This window comes from Anser cygnoides, chromosome 14 (genome assembly GCF_040182565.1).
Source record: "Anser cygnoides isolate HZ-2024a breed goose chromosome 14, Taihu_goose_T2T_genome, whole genome shotgun sequence".
In the NCBI taxonomy this organism is placed as follows: Eukaryota; Metazoa; Chordata; class Aves; order Anseriformes; family Anatidae; genus Anser; species Anser cygnoides.
The window spans coordinates 20,092,949-20,119,455 of NC_089886.1; the positions used below are offsets into that span (position 1 = coordinate 20,092,949).

General features: G+C 39.8%; 1 protein-coding gene across 7 annotated transcripts in view; it reads left to right on the forward strand.

Annotated features, from left to right (window-relative positions):
- The window catches only part of CSNK1A1 (casein kinase 1 alpha 1), a 36,062-nt gene extending 12,259 nt beyond the window's left edge, over window positions 1-23,803 (forward strand). For 2 of the 7 annotated variants that reach the window (XM_066977315.1, XM_013178485.3), the window contains 9 exons: window positions 1,104-1,230; window positions 2,998-3,096; window positions 5,433-5,516; window positions 8,848-8,987; window positions 12,112-12,190; window positions 13,183-13,257; window positions 14,425-14,531; window positions 15,412-15,560; window positions 21,127-23,803. In XM_066977315.1, coding sequence (XP_066833416.1) covers window positions 1,104-1,230; window positions 2,998-3,096; window positions 5,433-5,516; window positions 8,848-8,987; window positions 12,112-12,190; window positions 13,183-13,257; window positions 14,425-14,531; window positions 15,412-15,560; window positions 21,127-21,134 — 868 coding nt within the window. In that variant the 3' untranslated portion in view covers window positions 21,135-23,803. Of the gene's footprint in view, window positions 1-1,103; window positions 1,231-2,997; window positions 3,097-5,432; window positions 5,517-8,847; window positions 8,988-12,111; window positions 12,191-13,182; window positions 13,258-14,424; window positions 14,532-15,411; window positions 15,566-21,126 lie in introns of those variants that run through there. The other 5 variants (XM_066977316.1, XM_013178486.3, XM_066977318.1 and 2 more) reach the window with 3 other exon arrangements.
- The last annotated feature ends 2,704 nt before the right edge of the window (window positions 23,804-26,507 follow it).

The window sequence follows — 26,507 nt, forward strand, 5'->3', positions numbered from 1 at the left end:
GAAAGAATTAACTGCATGAACTCCTTTGGTATGCTGCAGAGATGTCCTACCTGAAAGCAAAGCCTAAAGCAATTAGCAGTATTTCTGTGAAATTAAATAATGCAGGAAACTAATAGGACTGGAAGGTGTTCTTCAGATTTCAGTTCATCTACATACTGACGCCTCAGTATATTGGCACGTGATGGCTTCTGCTTTGGTTGTTAATTCTGCTGTTGCTAAACAACAACAGTGATGTTTTCACTTCAGAGAAACTTCAATGTGCACGTGTACAGTTCTTATTTTATCTTCTGTTTTGTCCTCAAACTTTGTTTCCAGGAAAAATGAGGGATGATAATTCTAGTTTTTAGCTAGCTTCCTAGACTGTGACAGGGCACCGCTGGCTCATGCTCAGCAAAGAGGGCTAGTGATATCCTGGGCTGCATGAGGAGTGTTGCCAGCAGGTCAGGGGAGGTGGTCCTTCTGCTCTGCTCAGCACTTCTGGAGTGGTGTGTCCAGTTCTGGGCTCTTCAGGGCAACGGAGACATGGATGTACTGGACAGAGTCCAGCAAAGAGCTGCTAAGGTGATTAAGGAGACTGGAGCATCTTTCATGAAAAGCTGTCTGGACACAGATCTGTGCGGCTGGCTCTGGGTGGCCCTGCTTAAATAGGAGGCTGGGCAACATGACCTCCAGAGGTGCCTTCCATCCTCAGTCATTCTGTGGCTCTCTTTGCTGCCTGTTTTGTTGAACATTCCCCTAATAAAAATGGAGGCGAAGCGGGGAAAGCGTTTCTTACTATAGCAACTAGAAATTAAACTGCCTAGGTGCTGACTTCTCTGACTAAAGTTAACCATTGTACTGATAGTTGTCTTAGAGTTGACAGCAGGAGGAGCTCGTGCAGGTGACAGCTAAGCACAGAGAGCTTGGAAGCAATAAGATACGTGTTAGAGAATCAAGTTCTAGAATTTTGATGTTCTACAAGCATATCCATTTTGAGGGTGATCGCTTCTGTATGTTCAAAAGTATAACTTACTCCAGTTGATGCTTGTCTCACCAATGCTTATTGATGACTAAGATTCAAATTTGTACAGTTCATGCTAACGCTGAATAACTTTTTGTTGCAGGTGGTATGGTCAAGAAAAGGATTACAATGTTCTAGTTATGGATCTTCTTGGTCCCAGCCTTGAAGACCTTTTCAACTTCTGTTCTCGCAGGTTTACGATGAAAACAGTACTTATGCTAGCAGACCAGGTATGTGCAAACCTTACTGTGAGGAAGTTAAAAACCCTGAATTATTTTGTGTAAGGTGGTTCTCTTTCAGTTGGTTAAATGTGTTAAGCAGTGTTCTACATGGCTAAACAAACACTGGACCTCTGTAGGAACAAAGTAGTACTAGGCTTCTCTGTGCTGTGGCCTACAAAATGAACCTGTAGTGGGAGTGTGGTGGAGATACCAACTCCTTGATGCTATGGATCCAAGAAACACAGTTTTAAAGGGATCTCAGAAGTACAGTTTTAAACTATGCAGGCAAATAAGAGTGGATTAGTTGCCAGCATTAGCCATGGGGATGGTGGGAAGAGGTCTGAAGCAGCCTGCCCTTGTGGTCTGATTCAATGAGAAGTTGTTCGTGCTGGCAGGTGGGCAGTGCGCAAGACTATGGGTCTGTTCTCATTGAATTTCACTGTGCTCCCAAGCTCCTGTAATTCCTAGTACCAGACCATGAGCTAGTAAATACTGGTTTGGTCGTTATTGTGTTTAAGAAGGTTTGTTGTTGAGATGCCACCTCAAACTTAACAAAGGCCTCGCATGCTTGTTAATAAGACATCAGGAGTGCCTATCAGTTTAGTCAAAATATACCAATTGCTAGAAAAAGACTTTGTCATGATACCATGAATGGTATTTGAGATAGCCGCTTGCTATTTAGCATATAGCTCGATTGTACTGTCTTCAGTTACTTGAAGGCAGTAAGCGATTCATGAGTCAAATTTTCAGTGGTAGTTTAAATTTCATCTAACATTACGTAATTGATGTTAGTACCAAGTTGTCACTTGGCCAGATGCTCGTAGAATTGCAGGCTTATGGCCAGGGAAGCTCACAGCAGTTGTATGGAGACAAGGTCAGCTGTCCCTTTTCTCAGCCGCTTTAAGTGACCAGTATGCTTGCTCTAGAAGGAAGCATTTGCCTGCTTGCTTAGCTAGACTCAGGATGTTACAGCGGTTCTGGAGAATCTGGATAGTTCTTGTCTGGTATTCCTTTGTATGGTAAATGCTAATTAGTTGTCATCTGGGAGATGCAGCTGGAATGTAGGATGTCAGTGTATGAAACTGGCTTTTAGGCCATAGTACAGTAGAACAGCTGCTAAGGATACGATGTTTTAACAGTTCTACTCACTAAAGACGGCATGAAGTGTTTTAATAGATGAAAAGCTATACCATATAAACTTGTGTGCTGTGGTCGCACGTACAAGAAATAGCATGACCATATATGATGCTACAGTTGTATCAGAACTTGTTGTCTTTAGCAGCTGCCATTCTTGGATTGCAATAGTCTAGATAGGATAGTGTGGGCCACAATAAAGTTATTACTTGCTCTACGAAAAATACCTGGGAAAAAGTGATGCTTAAGTGAATAACTAGCTGAATAAATAACTGCGGTGGGGCATCATGTGGAGAGACGAGCTTTAAAATTCTCACGGTAGGTATAGAAAAACTTTGTTTGAACTCAAAAAAGTAAATTACTCTTTAATGGGACACTGTAGTTAGAAGATGAACTTGAATGTATGGGAAATAATTTGAGGTATTTAATCTTCAAGCTCCTGACAAAGATTATAGAATTTTAACATGTAAAAAAATAAATTTCTTTGAAGAGCATATAAAAGACTTTATTTTCATCAAACAAATTATAAACTTACGTTGCAGAGGAAGGTACGGCTAAAAAGTCATGCTTTAATTGAAGGTTTAAGCGAATTGTATTCTTACTGAATCTCACCTGTTCTTGTTGGTGTTTTGTTTTTTACAGATGATCAGTAGAATTGAATATGTGCACACAAAGAATTTTATACACAGAGACATTAAACCAGATAACTTCCTAATGGGTATTGGGCGTCACTGTAATAAGGTTAGTCGAATGCTGTGTTTAAAAGATCCAAAGAGAATGGCTGTTACTTGATTCAAGCTCCACAGCCTTGTTAAAATTCATTGCTGAAACTGATGTTTTGGATGCTAAACCATGATTCTTTGATGTGAGAACTTGGATTTGTGTCCTCTACTAAATACAGTGGCATACGCATGGGTTTCTGACCTGCCCTCTGAGATGGACTTGATTGCAAGATGGCTTCTAGGCTTGCAACAAGGTCATAAACTAACCCTAGAGAATGCTTTGTTACTTTTATCAATGATGGAGTTTTGTTATTGAGATGACTGTTGTAATAGCATTTTTTTCTCAATGATAAAGTCAAATCTATGGCTTTGGGGATGACTTCCTGGGATGAAAAGAAAGTACGGGATCTCCTGACCTACCAGTCTTCAGGGCATTAAATCTTACAGTGACAGACTGGTAAAGAGAACTCTTCAGCCACCAGAATTGTGGATAAGACTAATAGTCAACATGTAGATCAATTGTCTATAAATAAATGAATCTATGCCAATATGTGAATGGAAAACTTCAGAGTACCTGAATATGTTGTACAACAAAAAACTCAGTATGTGAACAAAAGGTGGGTGGAGGAGGGGTGGGCTGAAGTTCTTACACATTTGGGTGGGTAAACATAGTCAGAAGTGCATGTTTGCAGTTGGGGGGAAAAGTTTTCTATATAAGGTTTTATTTTTAGTCTTCAGTGAAATATGCTTAATCCTGCAATTTGTATGTCAAGCTCGGGCAGACAGGCAGCATTGGCAATGCATTAAGCATGCTACTTAATAGAAATTAACTTCAGAACAAATGTACATGATCAAGCTGTTTATTGGAAGCAAGATTCCCACTTATTTTCTATATATACCATGAGAGAACGTCTAATCTCTAGGCACTACTAGTGTTTAAAATGTTTACCTTTGTTTGCCTGTATGAATGCCAACTTCAGGGCCATGAACATTAGAAGGGGAAAACCTGATTAATATGTAAGGTAACAGCTCTTGTCTGAAGAGGTGCAGTGCACTGAATGTTTAGATACAACCATTGTTGGAAAAGCTTGTAAGTCTAATTGAAAGGTAGTCTTTTTGTAATCCTGTTGCTGTTAAACTTTGCTCATTCCCAAGTTTCATACTTTCACTCTGTAGAGCTCCTATTTTTCTCTGCTGTGTTGAGCAGTTAGGCTCCTTAATTTTCTGGCAAGACTTGAAGTAAAAATAAAGCTTTATTTTTTTCCTAGTTCTAGTTTCTGATTTCCAGTTCTTTTTTGGACCATTTTTCTATGCTTTTGCACAGTCATGCTAGGTTGGCATTGCTGCCCTCTGTTTCATCTTGATGTGGATTAATGGCCTAGAAGGTGCTGCTGTGCTTATTTTAGTGGCAGAACACATTAGATTTGCATCAGCTGGAAAAAAAGCCTATAAAAATTATTTTTCTTCTTTTCCCATTAGTATATTAACTAGGGAGCCGTGCAGTGTTTTGGTGGCAAATACTTTCTGTGAGCATGGGCTTTGTTACTGATACAGGGGTTTAGAGATTAGAGATGCTTGACAGAAATGTGAATCAATAGGTTAACATGAGCAAAAGGAGAATTGGGTTGCTTCAGTTTGGAACTAGGTGTTTTATCTAGGGAACACTTGCCACCACACAGTATTTAATTTTCTAAAGGTGTAGTTTTTTTAAAAAGATGACTGTACACAATTTAAGGAAAATATCAGCCACAAATACTAGAATAGCATGGTAATCTTGTTCCAGTAGCTTCCTGTCAGTTATATTAAAAAACAAACTTTTTTCAAATTTTAATTTGGTGATTGGGAGATACTTGGCTCCCACTTTAAAAGATGAATTTTCAGCTCTGCTAGAAATAAGCCCTGCATGCTTATGAAAGTAAACTTTAAGGTGACTAAATGCCTTCTACCTCTTCCTTACTGAAGATTTACTTTTTCTAAATGTATTTTGGGGGAAGGGCAGTTTGTGGAACCAAAGGATGCTTTTGTAAGCAAAACCTCAATTTCCTTTTTTAATAGAGCCAAATGTCACCATTGTTATCCCTGGTAAGGCAGTGCCATTTTGGAGCGGCTCGCAGTTGAAATTTACCTTGCCACATCTTTCAAATTTTCTCCTTGCAAAAAAAAATAAGTAAAAAAAATAAAATAAAATAAAAACATACATAGCTTTTGGAAAACTACAGTGCTTGGTGGAAGAAGGATGGCATTTGGCTACCCTTGTTCTTTCTCGAATGCCTCGGTGTTGCCTGTCTGCGCCGGCCATTGTTGCAATGTAAGCAATACTGTTTGATGCACTGCCACCCTCTATTGTTTGTTCAGTGTTTAGAATCTCCAGTGGGGAAGAGGAAAAGAAGCATGACTGTTAGTACTTCTCAGGACCCATCTTTCTCAGGATTAAACCAGGTCTGAACTGTCTCCTATTCCAACCTCAACCCCAAATTCATGTGCTTTTTTTGTTTGGTTTTGTTTTGGGTTTTTTTGGTTCTGTTTTTTTTTTTTTTCTGGAGAATGTAGACCTCGCAAAAGCACCTCTTATGTTGGCATTATTCAGACATACTTGGCAAACATGTAACATTACTAAGATGTTTCCCTGTGGCGCTTGTTTAAATTGTGAAATTATTTCTAAACTTGGTTTTAAGAAGGGCTAAATGTACATGCTTGATTTCAGATGCAGAAGCAGGTTTTATTTTCGTCCTTTAAAATGGAAAGGCGAGCTCTTGGATGTGTTGAAGAATAGACGTGCCGCCCAAATGAAATAGCAGGGCTTCTGTGCACAGCTGTCTGCTTGCCTTCCTGTAGGGTTCCCGCAGTGTCTTTGAATGCCCATGGAGCAGTTCTGCTATCACATCAACCAGACTTTCCCGTGTAGTTTTTGTTCAAAATCTTTTCCAATGTGTGACGAGACTCTCATTTTCATCTATTGTTCTTATAAAATCAAACTACTCCAATAAGCTTGGAGAATTATGAGCCTATCTAGTGCTAAATGTAGTGCTCCTGACTCTTCAAAAGATGAATTGGAAAGAAATGAAGACATATGCCTATTTCTAGCAGGACAACTGGAAATTGCTGAACATGAATCATAGCTGAGGAGTTTTGCCATACCATCAGCCTGTAGCTTTCCACAATAAGTCTTCAAGTATTAAATCTTAGACAGCTAGCTGCTGTATGCAGGCTGACAGATTTCTGTTGTATGCTTCAGAAACTTGCTTATCAGTTGAGGCAGAGACTTTGATCTACTTCTCTAGTTGCTCTTGGCAAAAATCTTGCCCTACTTCTCCAGTTTCCTGCTGATCATGCAACAAACAGAATTAAGGTGGTATGAGGTTATCTGTGGAAATACTTCTGTTTGGTGGCTGACATTGGTATGTTCTGTACTCATCCAATCAGGCTATAATCTTCCACCATCTCTTTGAGGTGGACTTACTCATGTGCCTTCTGCCCATCCAGAATGGAAAATACAGAATGAGCTGAAGCTGGCGAATGGAGTAAACTTCCCCAGAGAAGTCAGTTCTGTCAAACAATAAATATCCAATAACTTCACTAGTGTAAAGCAGGACTATGTTTATGAATTAACTCTATTTTTGGTTTTTGTCTTTTTTTAAAGAGGACCACCCATACATCTTGAAGAATACAGAATTATCTTTTTCAGATTTAATGTTTAGAGCTTGTAGCAGCAGTGGAAGAGCCAGAACATCACTTAGTATTTACTTATCTAGCTCCTGAAGAAAGTAATCTGACAAGTCTGTGCTAAACAAAGAACTAGACACCAGCTATTTGTGTATTAGGGGCGTAGTTTCAATGTTCACTATATTGAATCATGATCTGTGAGTTTGTCCCTTCGTAACATTAATGGCAAGATCCAGAAGATTACAGAAAAGAAAGAATGAAGGCTTTTAATTGTTAAATTTTAACTAGGTGTGCAGTAAAAATGTTGTGTTTGTAGCATTTAGTTTCCCTCCCTCTCGAGGCACAGTGTTTTACTAAAACTAATTGACAAAGACCTTGTGAAAGAAGTTATTGCAAACTGTACATCAGAGATTGTCATCAGATCATGGACCTTTAATCAGAAAATAGAGGATTGTGTTTGAGGTCAAGCTTTGCAGGAAAGTTGCATTTGCAGTACAGTAATCACATATAAGCTTTATACTGTCTGCTTTAGGAGTTTAATATCAAAATTGCTAAACTCAATTCCTGGTAGCTTGAGGACATTTCCGTGCTCACTAAGCAAGTAACTACCTCTAGTGGTAGCTGTAGTGGGTGCAACAAAAAGACCACTGCCACCTTTCCCAAACTGTTGTCTGAAATGTAGTTTAAAAACCTGTTTTACCTCCTCTTGCTCAAAGCATTCTGGGCTTTCAGGGTGATTTTCAGTAGGAAAGTGTGTAGAAAGCAAATGTGCAAAAACTTTGTTGCATGTAAGTCACTGCACAACTTCAGCTTAAGGATTTCTGCTCTAACATCAGCTGTATAAAGAGGGTTTTAGGGTTTTAACTTTGTTCTTTTTGCTTGTATAGACTACTATAGTTAGAAATTCTTCAACCGGAATTATAAAATCTACTGTGCAATTCAGAAACTCTTTCATTGTCTTGCATTCCTCCATGTCAAGTGTCGTGTTATAATTCACAGCAATTCCAGTGTACTGGAGTGACCCTGCTTCGTTCTTGAATGCAAATATACCTGCATATCCGTCTCAATGCTTCTTTGCATTTAAAGCTGTATCTTCTGGTCTGGAATCACCTTTAAGGTGATGCTGAGTAGGTTTTTACTGAGAACTTCTCGATCCTTATCTCATCTTCCATTATCTCCCCTCCCCAGTTACTTTTGCAGTATTCATTAATTTGTAGGGGTTGTAGTCCCTGATCCTGTAGCATTAATCCAGCCTTGGAAACAGCTCAGCCAGATAAGTAGATCGAAGACCGATTGCTAGAATTTGAAATGTTCCTTACGTACTTCTGCCTCAGCTGTTTTTTTGCCTAGTCCTGAAATTTTGTCGCAAGAAGGTACTGTCTGTATTAACATTTGTAGATAGGCTGGCTGTTAGCACACTAACTGGCACGCACTCGGTTGTTGCTAGATACCAAATCATTGAGCAAGCTTCATTATTAGAAACCTAAATTGGATTCCTTGTACTAGGCTCTTCCTGGCTGTATTAATATCGTCAGCAAAGGTTTCATGCGGCTGTGGTCATCTTCTGGTAGTCTTAAGAAGAGCATATGATTGAAAGCAAGATGTCTTGTTTGCTTATGGAGGTTTTGGTCTTATGCTCTGCAAAATGGCCAGTGTTCTTTGATACATGGAGAAGAATACAGGATGTGCATCACTTGTGTTAAGCTGCTAAGCTGCCATTAACTATCTGTATGTGTATACTGCTCTAGTGCGAGTGGGTTTTTGTGAAGTGTACGCTTGCAGAATTAGTTTTTTCCCAAATTGTGCGCTGTAGTTACTGAGCTAATGTGATACAAACTGCAGTAGTAACCTAAGACAGAACTAAGCTACAGATGCTGAGTAGCACAATCTAATCTGTTCCACTGGACTGAAAAAAGGCTTGAACTAATTCACTGTAAGTTTTTGAACTTACTAGTTAAAACTAGTTGTGACTCTGCACTGTTACTTTGCTTCCTCTGAACTGTAGGCTGTTAGGTTGTGTGGATGTGTTAAACTGTAGCTAATGCCTAGTGAAAGTGGTTGGGGGTTCCTTGTATACAAATATAATGTGTTTTTATTTTTCTTTAAGTTATTCCTTATTGACTTTGGTTTGGCCAAAAAGTACCGGGACAACAGGACAAGGCAACACATACCATACAGAGAAGACAAAAATCTCACTGGCACAGCTCGATATGCCAGTATCAACGCACATCTTGGCATTGAGCAGAGGTGAGTTCAAGGGGATTACCGTTGTGCTCTTTGAGGCTGCAAGATGATCTTATTTGTAAGCTTCTGAGATTTCTAAACTAATTTTCTATGAGTAAGTGTATATATCTCTCTGCAAGTGCTTTTCCATTTGGCTGCTTATGCAAGGATAGGAAAAGAAGACCAAAGCACCTAACTTGCTTCTTGGAGAGATGCTGTCTTGCAAGCAAGAGGTAGATGTTCTGTGTACTTCCTTTTTTTAGGACAAGATACACTGTTATGTGGCTCTGTCAGAGGACCTTCACAGATACAATTTTGCCTTTTTCTGATTGTGTTGGTACCTGTTAATGCCAGTGTTGACTGGCTTGAGATGCAATTCCGTGGCCAGAAAGGGTATTCTAAAGCTGGTGTTCTGTGACTTCCCTTCAAGTTATCAAATTATTGTTAATCCTCTTGCTTGCAAGTCAGACTTTGTGATCCCACGACTGCTTCACTCATGTTGTTTTGGTTTCTGCTGTAACAGTAGTTGCAGCACTGCATATATCTGTGTACACGTCTATATATATTTGACTTCTGCTTAATCAAAAAACATGTTTTTAGTGTCCAGATCAAAAGAATATTGTTACAGTATCCTAGCAGTACTCTGTTGGAGAATAGCACTTCAGGTTCTTTAGAATTTAATGTTAGGCCCTTGTGAGTGATGAAATGATGGCTCAAATCTGTTCCTTGTTTGAGTGCCCGGATAATATATTGTGTAAGTATAATACTCCAGCTTTGCTGTATGATGCTGAGGTCTCTTAGACATAGCCAAAATTCCCTGAATGTCTATGCCTATAACTTTGAATTTAATCAAGATGGCAATGACAGAATTACTAGTGGCCAATGTTGACAGAACATGCAACTTGGGGCTTTAAGTTGTTCCACGTTTCCTCTTTGCTTTAACTTCTTAAGGTTCCTTAAGAATATTTTGTCTGTCAGTAACATTATTTAAGCTTGACACGTGGATCCAGTAGGGTAAATGACAGGTGGTGTAACTTCCAATGTAAATACATTTTGCAGAATTTAAGCTTTTCTTTTAAGGGAATAGCCATGCTAGCCCTTGCAGTGAAGGGAGGGAGCTGCAAAGGATTACTGCTGTTGAATTCGATGTAGTTTGATATATGCTAAAAGTTATTAAACTGTCTATGTCAAGACAACTGTGAAATAAACAATATATTCCTGTAATCGAGAGGAACCAGGCCTGAAACTTATGGCAGAATGTTTCAGCTGTTAGTGCTATAGTTGAACTGTTACACAACATGTTTTCCTATATTTAATGACAGCTATTCCTAAGGGGCTGTTGGCATTGTTCTCCATTTCTTGGTTCAGTAATGGGGAGTATCATCCCGTTTTCAAAGTCCTGAAAATCATTTTTATCAGCACACATTCAAATGTAATATATCCATTAAAGATTGCAAAACCAAAAATTTCCTACAAAAAAAAAATCATGAAATTAACAAATGAACTAGATGGGGGATGGAAGCTATTAATCCCTTGTCTGTTCACGAATCTACCACTGTCTTTTCAGAAAACTTAATTTTATGCCATGGCCCCATACTGGTTCACTGGGTTCTGTTGACAATTAAAACGCACAATTCTAATAGAATCAGCAGGCTTTGCAGGCAGGAGTTTGTGGTCTTCATATAATTTTTCATCCCTCTGCCAACGGCTGTGGTTTCGTGTTACTGCTGAGATGACCCGAGAGCTAGCTGCTGGTAAGGGGCGCGAACCAGTCTCATCCTTGAACCCTGGCCCCAGCTAGTGATTTTTCTTGTTCTTGCAATGTGGTGCCTCGGCAAGCCGAGCTGTTTCTCTTCTGGGGTAACTCCCTGCAGTGGTTCCCCAAGAAGTCATCTAGAACAAGTGTGGGCTGACAGGCAGGCTTGGGGGGTATGGCTGGTGGTTACGCTGGCTTGGCCATAACGTGAAGCTGCACCTATAGCTTCTTTCCTGTGGTGCCAAGATCCAGAGGTAGGTCTGTCTTGGTTCTTAGAGGTTGTTCTCACTTTAAGGGAGCTGTTTTGCCCTTATCCATATGTATAAGCCTGTTAGCACTCCCACTTTCTCAGCCTCTTACTCCCTTGTGAGGGTAGTAGGTGTATAGTCTTTCCTGCCACCATTTAAAGGCTTTTCTTGTAGATCTGCCTGAGTGGCAAAGCAGCAGCTATACCTGTCAACTTCTCTTGATAAGGGAGCTGGGAGGAGAGAAATAAAGTTTTTGCTAGTTTTTTTTCTCATTTTAAATAGATGTCAGCTGCAGAGAGACAGTCACAGGAAAAATCTGACTCTACTACAGCTGGGAAGAGGCAAGTTTGCCAAGAGGAAAAAAATCACAGCACATTTTTTCCACTTCAGTGAGCCATGCTAGCCTGCCTTAGTAATCATGAAAGCTGTGTGGCAAAGTATGATGGTATTCATGTGCCTGAAGCATGGATCTGGGGCATATGCAGTAAAAAATTGGAAAAAAATTGGAAGCTTTTTTTCCTGACAAGTTAATGTGCAAATTCTCAGTGAAGGAGAGTTAACTTTGGAGTTCTCCAGCTGCTTTGAAACAGACTTCCTGTGGGGAGAATGCCAAGAGGCACCTCTCTGATGCGTGCACCTTTCTGAATATGACTTGTCTTGTAAAAATCGTACAGGCAATTCTGTGTTTTTTTAACAGAAGTGAGAAAAGGAAGGAGTTATGCCTTTGTGAATACACTGTTTTGGGCCTAGATGTTCATTATTGGTCCCAGACTGATGCAAGGTTCAGGGGAAAAGAAAAAAAGATTAGATCAAAGATTATGATCTTCATGAAAAAGTTAGGACTAATATCATGCATCTCTCTTGCAATGGTTCCTTGGTTCCTACAGGTAAAACTTCAGTTACTACCAAGCTACTTAATTAAATGGGGAAACCCATTTATTTTTTTCCTTTATTTTCCAAAGTTTTTGTTTACCCCAAGTATTCTACTGCAGCTACAGATAAAAAAAATACACAATGCCTACTAACTATCCCTTGATTCTTTGCGTATTTTTTGTTCGTTTTAGTTTTACAATGATTTCGTACTTTATTTCAAGTAGTAAGATGCTGAAATTTGTAATTCGGGGTATTCTTTCCTTTTCTACAGTCGCCGGGATGACATGGAGTCTCTAGGCTATGTATTGATGTACTTTAACAGAACCAGTCTGCCTTGGCAAGGATTAAAGGTAGGTAATGTTGCTTTTTTTTTCTCCCTACCCTCCCTGTTTTTTTTAATGTTTGGGAACCGTACTTCTGCCTCCTTGTCTGGGATGGGTTGCTATATATAATGTTTAGCTTCAGCTTTTCCCAAGACACGATATTTATAGAATATAGAAAAAAGGTTCTGTCTGCTTCTTGTACAGCAGGCAAAATGTGTATTGTTTGACTCCTAAAATTTATTCTAAACAATAGCTTATCGTCAGCTTTGCAAATTATTGTCCTGTCCAAGGCTGAGACCCTCTTTGGGAAGTGGAGAAGAACATTTTTAGTGGCTATCTGAATTGCTGCAGAGAGCATGGAAATCTCTTTTCTACCAGGTTAAGCTTTAATGGTATCTTCAGTCTAGTTTATGGCAAAACTGAATGATTGTTAGCTGAAACATACTTGTTTCGACTATTATTATGTATGGAATCCAACTGTAAGCATGGCAGGTATTTCTTTTTTCTGTTATAGAGACTTCAGTGACTTGTTTCCATGTATTAATTGTTCTTCTTCCTCTGTGTGAACGTTGTGTAACTCAAATAGTGCTGCAGCTGCAGATGTTAGATTTCCAAAGGCAAGCAGCTTGTGGAACACTAGAACGCTTTACAGCAAATTACTGTAATGGCTGTGTACTGAAGCACATAGGCAGAACTTGAATGGGTTACTAAATGGGAATTAATACAACTTTGGCAAGTAGATAGGCAAGTCTGGTCTGTTTAATGGACAAAAGCAGCAGCTAGAACTACACGAGCTACGCCACGTGAGGGAAGCATCAGACTGCAACAAATGGTATTAAACTGTGTCCAAATCTTAATACCAGATTGACCTTCATTCTCTTTGCAGTAAGTGTGTGGGACTTGGAGATTTCATGTGAAATACTTAGGGTTGACCAAAGGATTTTTCTTTTTTTTGCTGCTGTCCTTGTTAATCCAGTGTTGCACAATATCTCTTATATTGTGACCTACATGTTCCACAGGCTGCAACAAAGAAGCAAAAGTATGAAAAGATTAGTGAAAAGAAAATGTCCACTCCTGTTGAGGTTTTGTGTAAGGTAAGAGTTTCCAAATGATGCCATGCTGTGAAATGGAAATTCTTTTCTTTCTTGTTTTTAAAACTAGAGCCAGTGTATTAGTCTCACATGGCATTTGCTGCTGAATAATGCTCTGTCAGTCAATGGATGCCTTGTGTTTGGCCACCCAACAAGACTATGAATGTGTGTAATAGGGCAGGCATTCGCCGCTGTTCCTTGATATAGCTCATGCCACCATACTTCGAGTTGTTGGTGACCATCAGCTGTGCTTTCCAGCTCTCTGGAGAGACTTATGCAGTTCTTAAACATTAACAGTGAATATTCAATATGTGCCGCCTTGAGTAAATAAAACAGGTAGAGCTGTATAGGTTGCTTTTACCTGGTGGTGGTTCTTAAGAGGATAACCTGAACAATCTTTATCTCAAATGCAGCCTGTAGTTAAATTGGATGTCAGTTACAGTTAGAGCCACGTCGCAGAACAGTGGTTTTCCAATGCTGTCTTTTAAGGTCTTAAGGTTTCTCTTGGGCTGTACAGCCGTGAGCTCGTTAACAAAGGTCCTTGAGAACACAGATAGTTTTGCACTTTAAATAGCAGCACCAAGGATGGTACTTTCCAGTTACGCACACTTATACACCCTTAGTGTGACATTTTCCAAACTGCTGAATTGTTACACATGGGTTTTCTTGTAGTATACCATTATGCTGCTTTCAGTTACCTACTTGAATGTAGGCTTTAGCACGTTCTTTAAAATCTTCACGATTTAAGTCTTCACAACTAGTCGTAACTGTCCTCTAGTATGTTCAAGTAGATTATCAAGGAAATAAGAGTGAGATATTTTCAGAGACAGTTTCTTATTTCAGAGGTCTAATTAATAAGAACTAGGTTTAATTAGAATTAAATTGCTTTAAATGTTATATATTGGCAGCTTTGGTTGCTGAGGATTTGATTGCAGACAATGCATCAGGTTACAGTTCAGGGGAAAGAATACATACCTGGTAACTGGCTGATCAAATCAGCTTTCTAAAATACCAGGTAAGGGAACAACTAGAGGCAAGGTGAATTTAGAGATGTGAATCTTCAGTTAGTTTTCTTTTTCCATTGTAGGTAGAGCTTTTTGCATTCTGTAGGATTGTAAGGAGCTTTTCACTGCAAGTCACGGCTTGATTAATGACACTGTTGATTTACAGGGATTCCCTGCAGAATTTGCCATGTATCTGAACTACTGTCGTGGCCTGCGCTTTGAAGAGGCACCAGATTACATGTATCTGAGGCAATTATTCCGTATACTTTTCAGGTCAGTCTCAAAGTGGAGAAGTACAGAAACTCGCCCATGCTTTACCAGTTGATAACTACTCTGTGGAACTTGCACTGTAGAAAGCTGCTCCGTGTGTGTGTGGTGTACGGAGTTCTGTGACTCCTTCGATTTTAGAGTTTAAAAAGGGATTATAAATGGCTTTTTAAAAGACCTGGAACGATACTGTGCAACGTTATGTACGAAGGAAAACATTCTCCTGTTTGAGTTGTATGATCTGACTACTAATGCTAGAGAGTTGAGCCCATGCTTCAAATTCTGTTGCAAGTGGATTATGAAACTGACCCCTTGGTAGAAGAATTTGAAGTTTTTCACATTTGCTGATGGGTGATGAGAATAGCAGTAGTGTCCCAGAGGTGGATTTTGGTGGAGCGGAATTATGATGTTTCCTTGAGTTTGTTAGAGAAACCAGAACATAAACCCAACCTTGCAGAGCGAATAGTGCCTGTGAAATGAGGAGCTGGTACTGGTCTTTCAAGAATATCCAAGTTTCTAGAATCTAAAGAAATTTCTATTTGATAAATTTGGGATTTACAACACTGCAGTTCTCCTCAGAACTGTGTACATTAAAGAAGGTTGAGAATCCCAGTGCAGAGAAAGCAATAAGCTGGGTTGTGAGGAAGTGCTGTTTCTACAAATGTGGGATATTGCATAAACAGTGAAGAAAACAGTTTGATGGTATTTGGGCTTGCTTCAAGAATCCCTTTAAGTTAGTAATACTTAATGTTCGTATATCATTCATAATCTCCAGAGCAGCTTACAAAAAAATACTAATCTCTGGTTCTGGGTTTTCAGCAAAGATTCTGTCTAAGCAGTAAAGTGGCTATGATGTGATACAGTAAAGTATTTCGCTCTTTTCTAGGACCTTGAACCACCAATATGACTACACATTCGACTGGACAATGTTAAAGCAGAAAGCAGCACAGCAGGCAGCCTCTTCCAGTGGGCAGGGGCAGCAGGCCCAAACCCCCACAGGCAAGCAAACTGACAAATCCAAGAGTAACATGAAAGGTTAGTAGCCAAGAACCAAGTGACGTTACAGGAAAAAAAATTACACTAATTTGGACAATGTTGGCAATTTAAGTGTTAGATCAAGGAGGTGGTTTAAAAAGTATATTTGGCTGCTAATTAAAAAAAAAAAAAGACGTCCTTGGAGAATTTGACTACTAACTTTATACCAAAATGTCCTTGTTCTTCATATCATTTCTTCTGGGGATGTTGGGTCATTTTAACCACTGCATCTTTTGCTCCTGCATTAACCACTTTCCAAAAACAAGAAACTGACTTGGTGTTGGGAATGTGACATTTTTATTTATTTTTATTTATATATATACATATATTATATATATTTATATATATATAAATATATAATACAATCCAAAATCCTAGACCTAACACTTCTTAAGGGATAATTCTCATCAACTAGGCAAGGATCTAGAGACTTTGGGTTCTACTCTGTTCCAGCTGTTGTAGTGCTGTGGGTTTGCTTCTGTTCTGTATGCCTCAAACATTGGAAACAGAAAATTGTGAATGATCTGGCTTTCTCTGGTGGGTTTGTATTGAGACATTTAGTCCACAGCTAAAGGAAAGGACCATTGGGCTCAAAATGTCTTGCATAAATTGAGGAGTAACCTTAAACTAATGTGGTCTGCCAAGTCACAATTTTCTGAAGTATATAGATGGTTTGTGGTGGGTCTTAAGGTTTCTTAACTATTTTTAATGTTTCTAGGTTATGGCTTCAAGGGGAAATGTTGTGAAATATTAAAGATGCAGTTGTATAAAAACTGAAAACTGAGCTCTGAAGAGGCACTTAATTTTTTATGCATTCTGTAGGCGTTTAAATTTTTTTTCAAGTACATCTGCCAGTGTTAGCCTAGTAAGCCCCTGGAATAAAACAGTGCTACAGCTATTACAGCTAGTCCTCGCATAAAACTGATTCTTCACGATGAGGTATGGATAAAACTGAAGCCAGAGGGGTTGCTCAAGTGAGTAACAGAGAAACTAGGTTTGAATTAATGTACTGAGGTATTGTTACTGCTGGCTACTCTTCAGAACATTCTTGTCTTTACTCCAGTTTTAGTAATTATTAAATTATTATTTAGTAGTTATTAAGCTAACATGGCAGAGTTAAAGAAGTGCAGAAGTCTTTATGGAAAGTTTATCAAAATGTTGTTTTTTGTGTGTTGTTGTAGCTTTTAAACCATACCAGATGTCTTTAGTCAGAAGAGCTATCCATAGGTATAACTCTTGTTCTCTGTTTTTCTGGATGAAATAAAATACCTGCTGGTCTTCCCAAGGCTCAATCTGAATGTTCCTTGAAGGGAAAAAAAAAAAAAAGAAAAAAATCCACAGGGGTATCATTAAATGTCAGATTCCTTAATACAGAGAGTCCAGCTTGGTTTGCTGGAGTCAAGGGTTTTTACAACACTGAAGGCTGTGAACCAGTTCCCTTGTTTGAAACCGTGGTTCACAGTAGACTCAGCTATAAAGCAACAGGAGTGGACGGTTTCATGAAATAGGAAGCTCTGATTGGAGTTCAGAACCCACTGCTGAAGCCAGTCCTACGTCAGGGTGTGGAAAGGTTGGTTGTTAAAGCAGGAAGGAGTGATTTAAGCAAAAATGCAGATGGTCAGAGACCTCAATTTTCTGCCTCCACTTTTCAATGAAGATTTAGTGGCAGAATGCAAAGCTACAGCTGACTGACAAGCATGAGTAACAGTCTGTATTGTGATTGAACCCTATAGACCATTTCTGTTTCTTGATGGACCTTTCCCATCACACTGGTAACGAGGTCCGTGAAGACATTTGTTTTTCTAGTAGAGTTTCATTGGCTCTTGGAGTAACAGCCTCTCAGTGGAATGACTCCATCATCTTCTCTCTTATTGTGAAGAAAAGGTTCGTGAGCCTTGGATTGATCAAGCTGTAATATCAGCAAAGCATTAAAGTAGTGCTTGGGAAACATCTGAAGACTTCCAATCTTCTTACAATGGTTAGCCTCAATCTCTTCTTCAAAGTAAAGATTTCAAATGTCTATAAAAATTCTACATGCCTTTTTTGAGGAATCTTGCCTGTTACTGAAGAACTGAAACAGCTAAGCTCAAGCAGAAGGTTATGTGATTCTCGCGTTGCTGTCACTTTGAGGATTAATGAAATATGTGGTTATTTTTTATAAGTTCAGTTAAATTCTAGTGTAGCTGCTGTAGCAAAGCCTATCCTATCCTGCTGTCCGGAAGTGGCTTAAAGGGCTCCACCATATCAAATTATACCCACTTGGTAACCATATCCAGGTTAACAAGAGTACTGAATAGCAATTTACGGGTGCATTTATTGAGTAAAATATTACAGAATAAAGTGCAAGTACTACTGAAGATGTGCATCTTGGTGAAAACTTAACCATCTTTCAAATCGTGTTCAGATGCTTACATGACATAGGTTTGACAGTGTGTTCATCTGTAGATGTTCCTGTCTCTTGTAACTCAGTTCCACATGAAATCATTTCACTGAGTTTTTCTTGCAGGTTAATCAGGCTGAATATTCTGTTTGGTTCCAGGGTAGGCCTGCCAATGCCCTTTTTTCCCCGTTCCTTTCCCTCTCTTCTGGAAACCTGTGGCTGTTTCTTTTGTAACAGCAAGATCATCTGGTTTTGAACTTGGGAGAGGTGAACTGAACAGATCGAGCTTCCCTGCTGATGCTGGGAAGTTGAGCTCAATCTTTTGACAGCGCAGTAGTTGTTCAGGTGTGATTTGTAACAATGGTTACAGTCAGCTTCCCTCAGACATAACTAACTGTTTCAGTCAATCTCCAGAAAAAAATCTATCATTCCATTTGAGAGACGCTTTCAATTCACTTCAGTGCAGAGTTCTTTAGCCCATCAGCAGTCCCATTATCATTCACTGGATGCCTTTGGTCATGGCAGTATTTCTCAGAATAGACTATTCATCTCTTCTGGAGATTTAGCCAATTGACAGCTAAACACTTCGCTGCTTGTTTCTGCAGCTAGCTACTTCATAGGGAAAAGGTTGGAACCCCTTTCAAGTAGAGGAGTTCCTTGACAGTACAGTTATTCTTGTTCCTTTGATCGAATCTGTGGCTATAGCAACATTAAAACAATTTGAGCATCCCTCGTGTACCATTGGGGTGATGGGAGTTTGGGGAACACCTTGGATGGACGAGGAGTGATGCACGTGCAGATTTGAGCTGGCCCTGTATATGGTAAAGGCTTGCTACAGAGACAGATGCCTGCATAAGCTCTCCAACATACTCTTCATACTGGCGGAGTCATGTATGCTACATGACTGCTCAGTCATGTCATTTACCAGCTGTTGTTGGTCTGCATTTGTGAACACGTCTACGTAGTCTTGATAGGAGTTGTGAGGGGCATTGTGGGTTGAATCCAGCTCCCTATTGCTCTTTAAATAGTTGACAATTCTGTTGCCCATAATACCTTGAATTTGAGGGGTTTAATTTGAAGCAACTTGCCTTGGGTTGACTGCATTGTCTACCAAGTTCTGGGTAAAACAGCTTGGGAAGAGCAGAGAAGAGCCATCACCATCAGAGTGAACAGTGGATGCTCTTGACAGCTGTATGTGCACCACAAGGCTGTTCAGCCGTTTGGGCTGGATTTTGAAATGTTTTCTTTCCGAGAGTTGACCATGAAGAATTATTTAACAGGTAATCCGATACATGAGGACAACAAACTGCTTCTTTCTCATTTTTGATTCAAAGAAAGGTGATCCCTGCTGTTTGAAGGAACTAACAGTGAATATTTGTAATTGGGAATCTCTAATTCTCTCTTGTGTCTGAGAGATTTATTTTGAGAAGGCAAGCAGTGTGCTCTGGTTCTGATAATATCATTACTTTAGCCCATGCAAATCTGATTTCTTGAAGTACTTGAAATGTATCTGAGTTGAATAAAAGCATCATCCAGTTGACTGATACCTATGTAAGTAGTTTAGATGCTTGTCTAACTGGAGAAGCCCCGCCAAAGATAGTCATATTGCATTGATTTTTTTCGTATATCAGTTACCAAATGGGAGTCTGGAGCATTGCACTCTACCCTTCAAAAGGGACTTAGCTTTCCAGACTTCTGCGTAGTAAAGACTGTTAGCCCAGAACAAATAGCAGTGTGTCATTTGTTAACATATCCTTTGTCCTCTGGTTTGAGATCCCATTTTCATTTGAAATGCTCGGGCCTCTAAAGCAATGAGTTGATCTGTTTGCTCCAACACAGGGAGCATACCTTCATTCTTAATTTTGGCTGCTTTGATGGAGAAAGTGCTTCAAGTGATGAATCAGCTTTCACTGATGAACACATTAAATGGAAAAACAGTGTAACTTTCAGTTGTGTGCATCCAGTAAGGGTTATGCGCAACTTTATCCCAGTGGAACTAAGGGATAACTGGGGCTTCTGTGAGAATTTACATGTGAGTAGGAATGACTGTTTCAATTCCAGCACAGGATTTTTATTTTTTTATTTTTAAGAATTCCTAGTGTTTCCTAGCTGTTTTTCTGGGTGCTATCCAGATATATCTTTGAATGAATATCAGGCTACTTTTAAGACTTGGTTGCGTAGGCTTCTCTCTGGATGACAGCACAAGCTATAGCTGAGGTCAGCTTTGTAGTTTACTCTGAAGATATTTCTGTTGCAAAATCCAGAGCTATTGCTCAAATAAATTCATACACTCACAGAATACCCTGTTGTTTGAAGGGCATCCAGAATAGAAACTTGCTTGGCGAAGTAGTTTCTGGTTTATGTTCCTGTTAACTCTTTATAGCACAGTGCTGCTACCTGAGTCACCAGAAATGAGTATATCAGCAGTCTCAAGAAGAGAAGACTAGCTTAGCTTGCAGTAACTGGTTCTTTGAGGTCTGTATGTGTGTTCTTTTTACTCTCTGCTTTCCACGATACATTAAACTTGTCATTTGGAGTTCTGAACTCTAGTCCAATTGTTTTTGACATCCAACTTCTGGGTCAAATGGGTTGTTTCCCTTGTCCTTGGAAGGACAGAAGGTATGCTGGGTTCCTAGTCACTGTTAGAGGTTCTCACTTCTGTTCTGGTTGCCCAGAGCATTGTACATCTGAGCATGTAGTGAACACCAGTTACTGTAAGGTAAGTTACTTGTTTTCTTTTTCTTCTGTCTGTGTGACATTACTGTACTCTCTGAAGAGCACCAGTGCAATCAGATGAGTTTGACATTCAAGGATAGGAACATGAGATGTTGAGACAAGTAGAAAACAATCCTATGAAATTACATCCTGCTTCCTAGTGGCAATAACACATTTGCTTTCAAATTGTTGGTCTAAATTCGTGTTTGAGGAATGTGGCATCCAGCTGATGTCTAAGCCTTTTTATTTTTTTCCAGTGCAGTACTAGATGAAAGTGAGAGCTGTGCATTTTTGCTAAAGTGTGATGGCAAATACTGGTTAGCTTTGGGAAAGGGCATGAGGAACTCTGCAATTCTGACGTTCAGCAGCATTTTCCCCCTTGACCATAACTGATGTTTAATTCTCCTGCCCTGAAGGCTGTTTATCATTTTCATCCAGTATCAGTAAGTTGCCCTTGTGTTTATCTTGCAGGTTTCTGAGCATGGAGAGGATGGGACAAAGCAGAGCAGATCGGAGCAGGACTTGTCACTCCCCAAATCCTAGAAATTTTAGTTCATACATACACTTGCCAGTGGCTGTGGGCAACCATTTACTTGGTGTAAAGAACTTAATATCAGTATAAACTGGCTCTGGGCAGCGTCAATGATGCTGCACTTTGAGTTGTAGCAGCTGTAATTGTGAATATTACTGAGATAGTGAAACATGGTGTCCAGTTTTCTATTGCATTTTTTTCAAGTGGAAAAGTTAACTAATGGTTGACACACAAGTGGAGAAAATTGTGCATATGCCAACTTTTGTTACCTTTTTACTTTGAACTACACTGCTTATGAGATCTCATTGTTTTGGAAGAATGGCATGAACAGTCTTCGGCAACAGTTGTGATAATTGTAAATGCTCACAATTGTGCACTCTTTTCTGGTTATTCCTCCCTGGGTTTTGAAAGTTGTACACTTTAAACATTCTTAAAATTGTTGGCTTCTATGTGCAACATATCGAGCCAGCTGACATGGTAGTAACCAAAGATTCCAGTTTTTAAGCGTATGAAAGACTCTGCCTGCTTACCTGTGCTAGAAATAACACATCTAAAGTGAAGACTTAAGAGAAACTTAGCGACTACTAGATAATCTTTAGGACTCTGCATTAACTCTATAATGTTCTTGGTATAAAAGGAAAAACAGCATATTTGTCACAAAATTTAGTTAACATCTTACAACTGAACCTGTATGTAAGTTGCTTAGATAAATGTAATCACTGTAAACATCTATATGATCTGGGATTTTGTTTTTATTTTGAAGCGGGAGCTTTTTTTTGTTTACAAGTTCATTAAAAACTAAAAACTGTTTCTGTAAGGATTTTTTTTTTAATTTGCCTTGTTAATTCAGTTTAAGAAATCTGCATTACCCTGTTTTTTAAACCAGGTTTCAAGGCCATTTGTTAAGCAAAAGAAGTCATGTTTCTTTCTAAATCATTTTAGATTTAGTGTTGTAACTCTTCCTCACTTTGTTTTTAAATAAATTTTGTATTTTTTCCTTGAGGGGGAAGGGGCAGTCTTGCATTTTTATAACTTGTTGTTTGAGACCCAGCCCTCTATACTAAGATTGGATTTTTTTTTAAGTAAAGTAAAATGGCATCTTTTGCAGACCCGGTATTGGCAGCGTAGCAAGTGCTGCCATGTTATGCATTGGCTGGACTGACTTGTGATTGCTAGTTTTGAGAAAAAATTGGATGGAGTATTTGGATGGTTTTAAACCAAGGCATTTTCTTTCAAGTTCTTGTGAAGTGGATATGACCAGATTTACTCTTGTTCTTGGGGACAGCCTCACGCCATGCAGAGTTCACATTGGTTACTGCCCCAGGCTGTCTTCCTTCTCACTCCTATTCTAGCCCAGCTGAAAGACAGAAATACTTTTATTGCTGGTAATTCTTTAACAGTGTAATTTATTCCTTTATAGCATGTCAGAATAAATTAAAAAAATGTCTGAAAATGCTGCCAGATGCCTATTGTGTAAATGTTGTTTGTATGTTAGCTTTTTAGACAGTTTCCATGCATGTAACAGCGTTCCTGGTCACAGTTCATATTTTTACTGTTTGAAAAGATCTTTCATTTTGAAACCTGTTTCTTCAAGGTAATAATTACACTGTGCACTCTGTCATCTTAGAGTGGTAATCTGGATCAAGGCTGCACACTTGTGCAGTCACTATGCATACTGCCTGTACAGGAAGGATCTGCTCTGAGATGATGATAAACTGCAGCTGGAGAGCTTTGTGTGCTAACTAACAATTGGATAGATAAACTGGGAATACAGGGAGGCAAAAAGTCTGCCAGGCTTCAGAGAGATTTGTGCATATTTGGAAACTTGTCTGATGTTTAAGAGCATTCTTTCTGTTACCTGGAAGATGAAAGAAATGTAGCTCATTCTTCTGGATAAGTTTGTTTTTTTAAGGCTCATCCAAATAAGGATGCCTTATGAGCCATGCCTCAGATGAAGACTGGTGTGTTTCTAAACTGGTATCTAGAATACTATGCTAAGTCCTTATGTGTGATTTTTGCTGTCTAGGCAATGCATCTGACAGCATGCATCGGCGTAAGAGGAAGAAGCATCAATGAAATGCCTCCTTGGCAGCTGTTTTCAGAGTGGCTGCTTGGAATTGTTTAGTACCACTTCTCTTGCTTTGACATTAGATACTCTAAAAATTAGAGGAAATCATTTGGTTTCAGGAGAAGAAATTGTTTCCTCTGTTCATTAAACTTACTCAAAATTTCTAGGAGGGTTATCAAAGTTTAAAAACAAAACTGCCCTTGAATAAGCAATGTAGGCAAAAACAGCCTGTAATGCTTGGCATGTCAAAATGCATTGGTTTGTAGTTCTTGCTACTGCAAGCCTTGTCATACAGAAGAGCGTGGAGTCCAGTTAGTCTTTAAAACTTCGTATGTTAAGGGTTTACTTCTACACAGAAGCGTGAGCTGAAACTGTCAGCTGTGTTGTGCTTCGTTGCAAAATACCAGCCTTTGCCAGACATGCTGACCAAGATGGCAACCTTTCTCAAAGAGATGCTGTGATGATATTGAACACTCATTTGCTGTATGATCTATTTGGTTTGTAACAAAGATTTAAAACTGAAGCATTAAAAACTATGTGGATCTTGACTTTTTGGTTGCAGCTTTGCAAAGGTCTTGTGTTGAGAGTTTTGCTCTTATCTGCTATCCTGATGCAAAGTCAAAAACTTCTGCAAGGAAACCCAGGCCCTTCCCAGGTAATTATTGTAACAGCCATACAGTGCAAGAACTACAACTGTGTGCTCCCTGTGAAGTGCTAGAATTCAGGTAACGAAACAAGACTGTGACAAATAGGCTCTCAACCATCTTCCTAAGCTGCATACAGTGTCTTAAAGGAGTTTATTAACTTTATAGCAACTCAGCCACCTTTTAAAGGCTTGCTCAACTGGGAGGGTGGGGTACTTGGGTAATATATGAGTTCATTATTTTTAACCAGTTTAAACTTTTCCTTGTTGCAAGCAATTGCAAGCAATTTGTCTTCTCCAAAAGACAAAGACTGCTTTAGGTCTCATCTATTACAGTATCATCCTGCTGAGGAACGTTCTCCTGCATTGCCCACTATCCTACATGGTGTTTGGGTGATAGTGATGAATGCAAGCCCTGGCTTCTCGTGCAGAAGCATCTGTGTTTGAATATATTGTGGCAACCTGCAAAAGCTATACGTTTTCTGCTGCTTTGGCAAGCCTGCCCATTGTATCCCACCCCATTTTTTTTGGTGGTTTCTATTGAATTTCATCTTTTTTTTTTTCAAGCTTACATGTTGATTTGTTCCGCCTGTTTTCTCAGTTGGCTTTTTCAGGTGTGTTGCTTATAACTTCCAGGAAGTTGGATGTGCCTTTGTGTGCTGTGCTTTTCCTTAAACAGATTTCAGCAGAGGTGAAGGCACCTAAGTCAGCTGCTGCTGCTTTGGGCGGGAGGTTGATCTAGCTCCCTTCCTGCAGTTCCTTCCAACTGGAGTTTTTCTTTGGTCCTATGTTAGCTTTTCGTGTAAGGCTTTAACTTCTCTTGACAGTATTCTGCAATTCAGAATATTTGTTGTTCAGCCAGCTCCGTCAGCCCATCTGCTCCTTACTTAATCACGGTGAAATCATAATGATTTCGTATCAGCTTGATGTCATAATGCAAGTTTATGAGCACTGCAGGCTCCAGACGAAAGGAAAAAGTGGGCTGGGAGGAAGAGCTGTCTGCTCTGAGCACTAATGCCTCTGGAAACATGAGGCAAGGGACGACGCAGAGGAAGTGCCCATACTGCTAATTGGGCCTGAGTGGAACAACTGCATTCATGGCATGTTCTAATGTGGAAATTGCTCTTTAATGCAATCCTGATTATCTAGGGCTAAACAGGAAGGGGGGAAGGGCTGTACAAGGTCTTCATGCAAAGAATTGAGATTGACTGTTGTGCCAGGAGACGTGTTCCATCGTCATTCATCGTTGTTCATCGTTCTCGGCTGTGTTAATGAAACTTTTTGGAATAGACCGGCTGTTTTTCCTTTCCTGTAAAGGAAGGGTGGTGCGTTAGGCACAGGCTATGTCCAAACAGTCCCTCTTCTTAAAGGAACCACAGTGAGCCCAAATGCTTTGCACAGCTCAATACGAAAGGCATGAATGCTTTTAAGACATTAATTTGACTTTTTTTGAGTTGTAAGCTGTTTTTGGATGTGACTGTTGCTAGTGCTGGATTCAGGTGGAAATCTGAGGAAGCGAGGGGTTGTTCCTGCTACACCGAGTGAACAGATTTCCAAGTATTTGTCCATAAAATAGCTATGGAAGTGATGGGGCTGTTTTTCAGAGAACAGCTTGGCATTCTGACATCAGAGTACCTGAGCACACTTTGAACCATTCCAGTGTTTTCTCTCCTCTCCCCGAGAGCCTTGTGTTCCTATTGATAATACTGATTGCTTTTTTTTGTCAGCACAGCTAGCTTTACTTCACTTCTTTGCCTGAATTTAGAGGGATAGCATCAGTATGTGTAACAGAAATGCCATCAGAACTGCTCTGTGCGTTGGTTGTGTTCAGAAGAGCAGGCTCCTGGTTTCCTTCGCTGCTCCCAGTTCTCCTACCAGCCACAAAGTGATAGCAAGCTTTGAGCAACTTTGCAGGTGACACTTTGAACTTTTTTTTGAATGGAAACGTGGAGAACAATTAGAGATCATCAGAAGACCTTGAAGGAGTGCATGTGCTATCGTACAGGGCAGACTGGCTTTGAGCGTCCCTTGTTTGCTGCCAAAGTCCATATGTTATGATAAATATGTGCCTTATCCTTTGTTCCTGTAAATACAGGGCATATGGTTGATTCAGCACAGTTCACGTAACCAGCATAGGTGGGGCAGTGGTCTTGCATGATTCAGCTATGCTGTGTGGGACCTCGTGGTCCGGCAGGCCAAGGGCACAAGGAACAAATCTTACCTTTGCCTTTCTTGTGCCCTGAATGAGTCACTTTAGTGTGGCTCTGGCAGATACCAATGTCAGAGAAGTGCAATGGGACTTTGAGAATGAGGCAGGCAGGCAGGTGTGCTGAAGTGAGAACCCCCCAGGGGTTAAGGCTGGTTTCTGTGCAGCTTACTCTGCTGTCTAACTGGCTCTCGCTGCTGCACAAACCTCTCATGGTTTTTGTACACCGACTGGTAACTGCTTTTCCGCACTGTGGGCGAGTGAGCTTGAAGATCCTCGAGTCCATCGTTACACAGCTACAAGGACTGATGTTTCACAAATCTCGCTGTCCCCAAGTACAGCGGTCTGACCCCGGGACCAGTTTGGGGTTTGCAGTTGGCTCTGGTATTGAGAAGCCATTTGT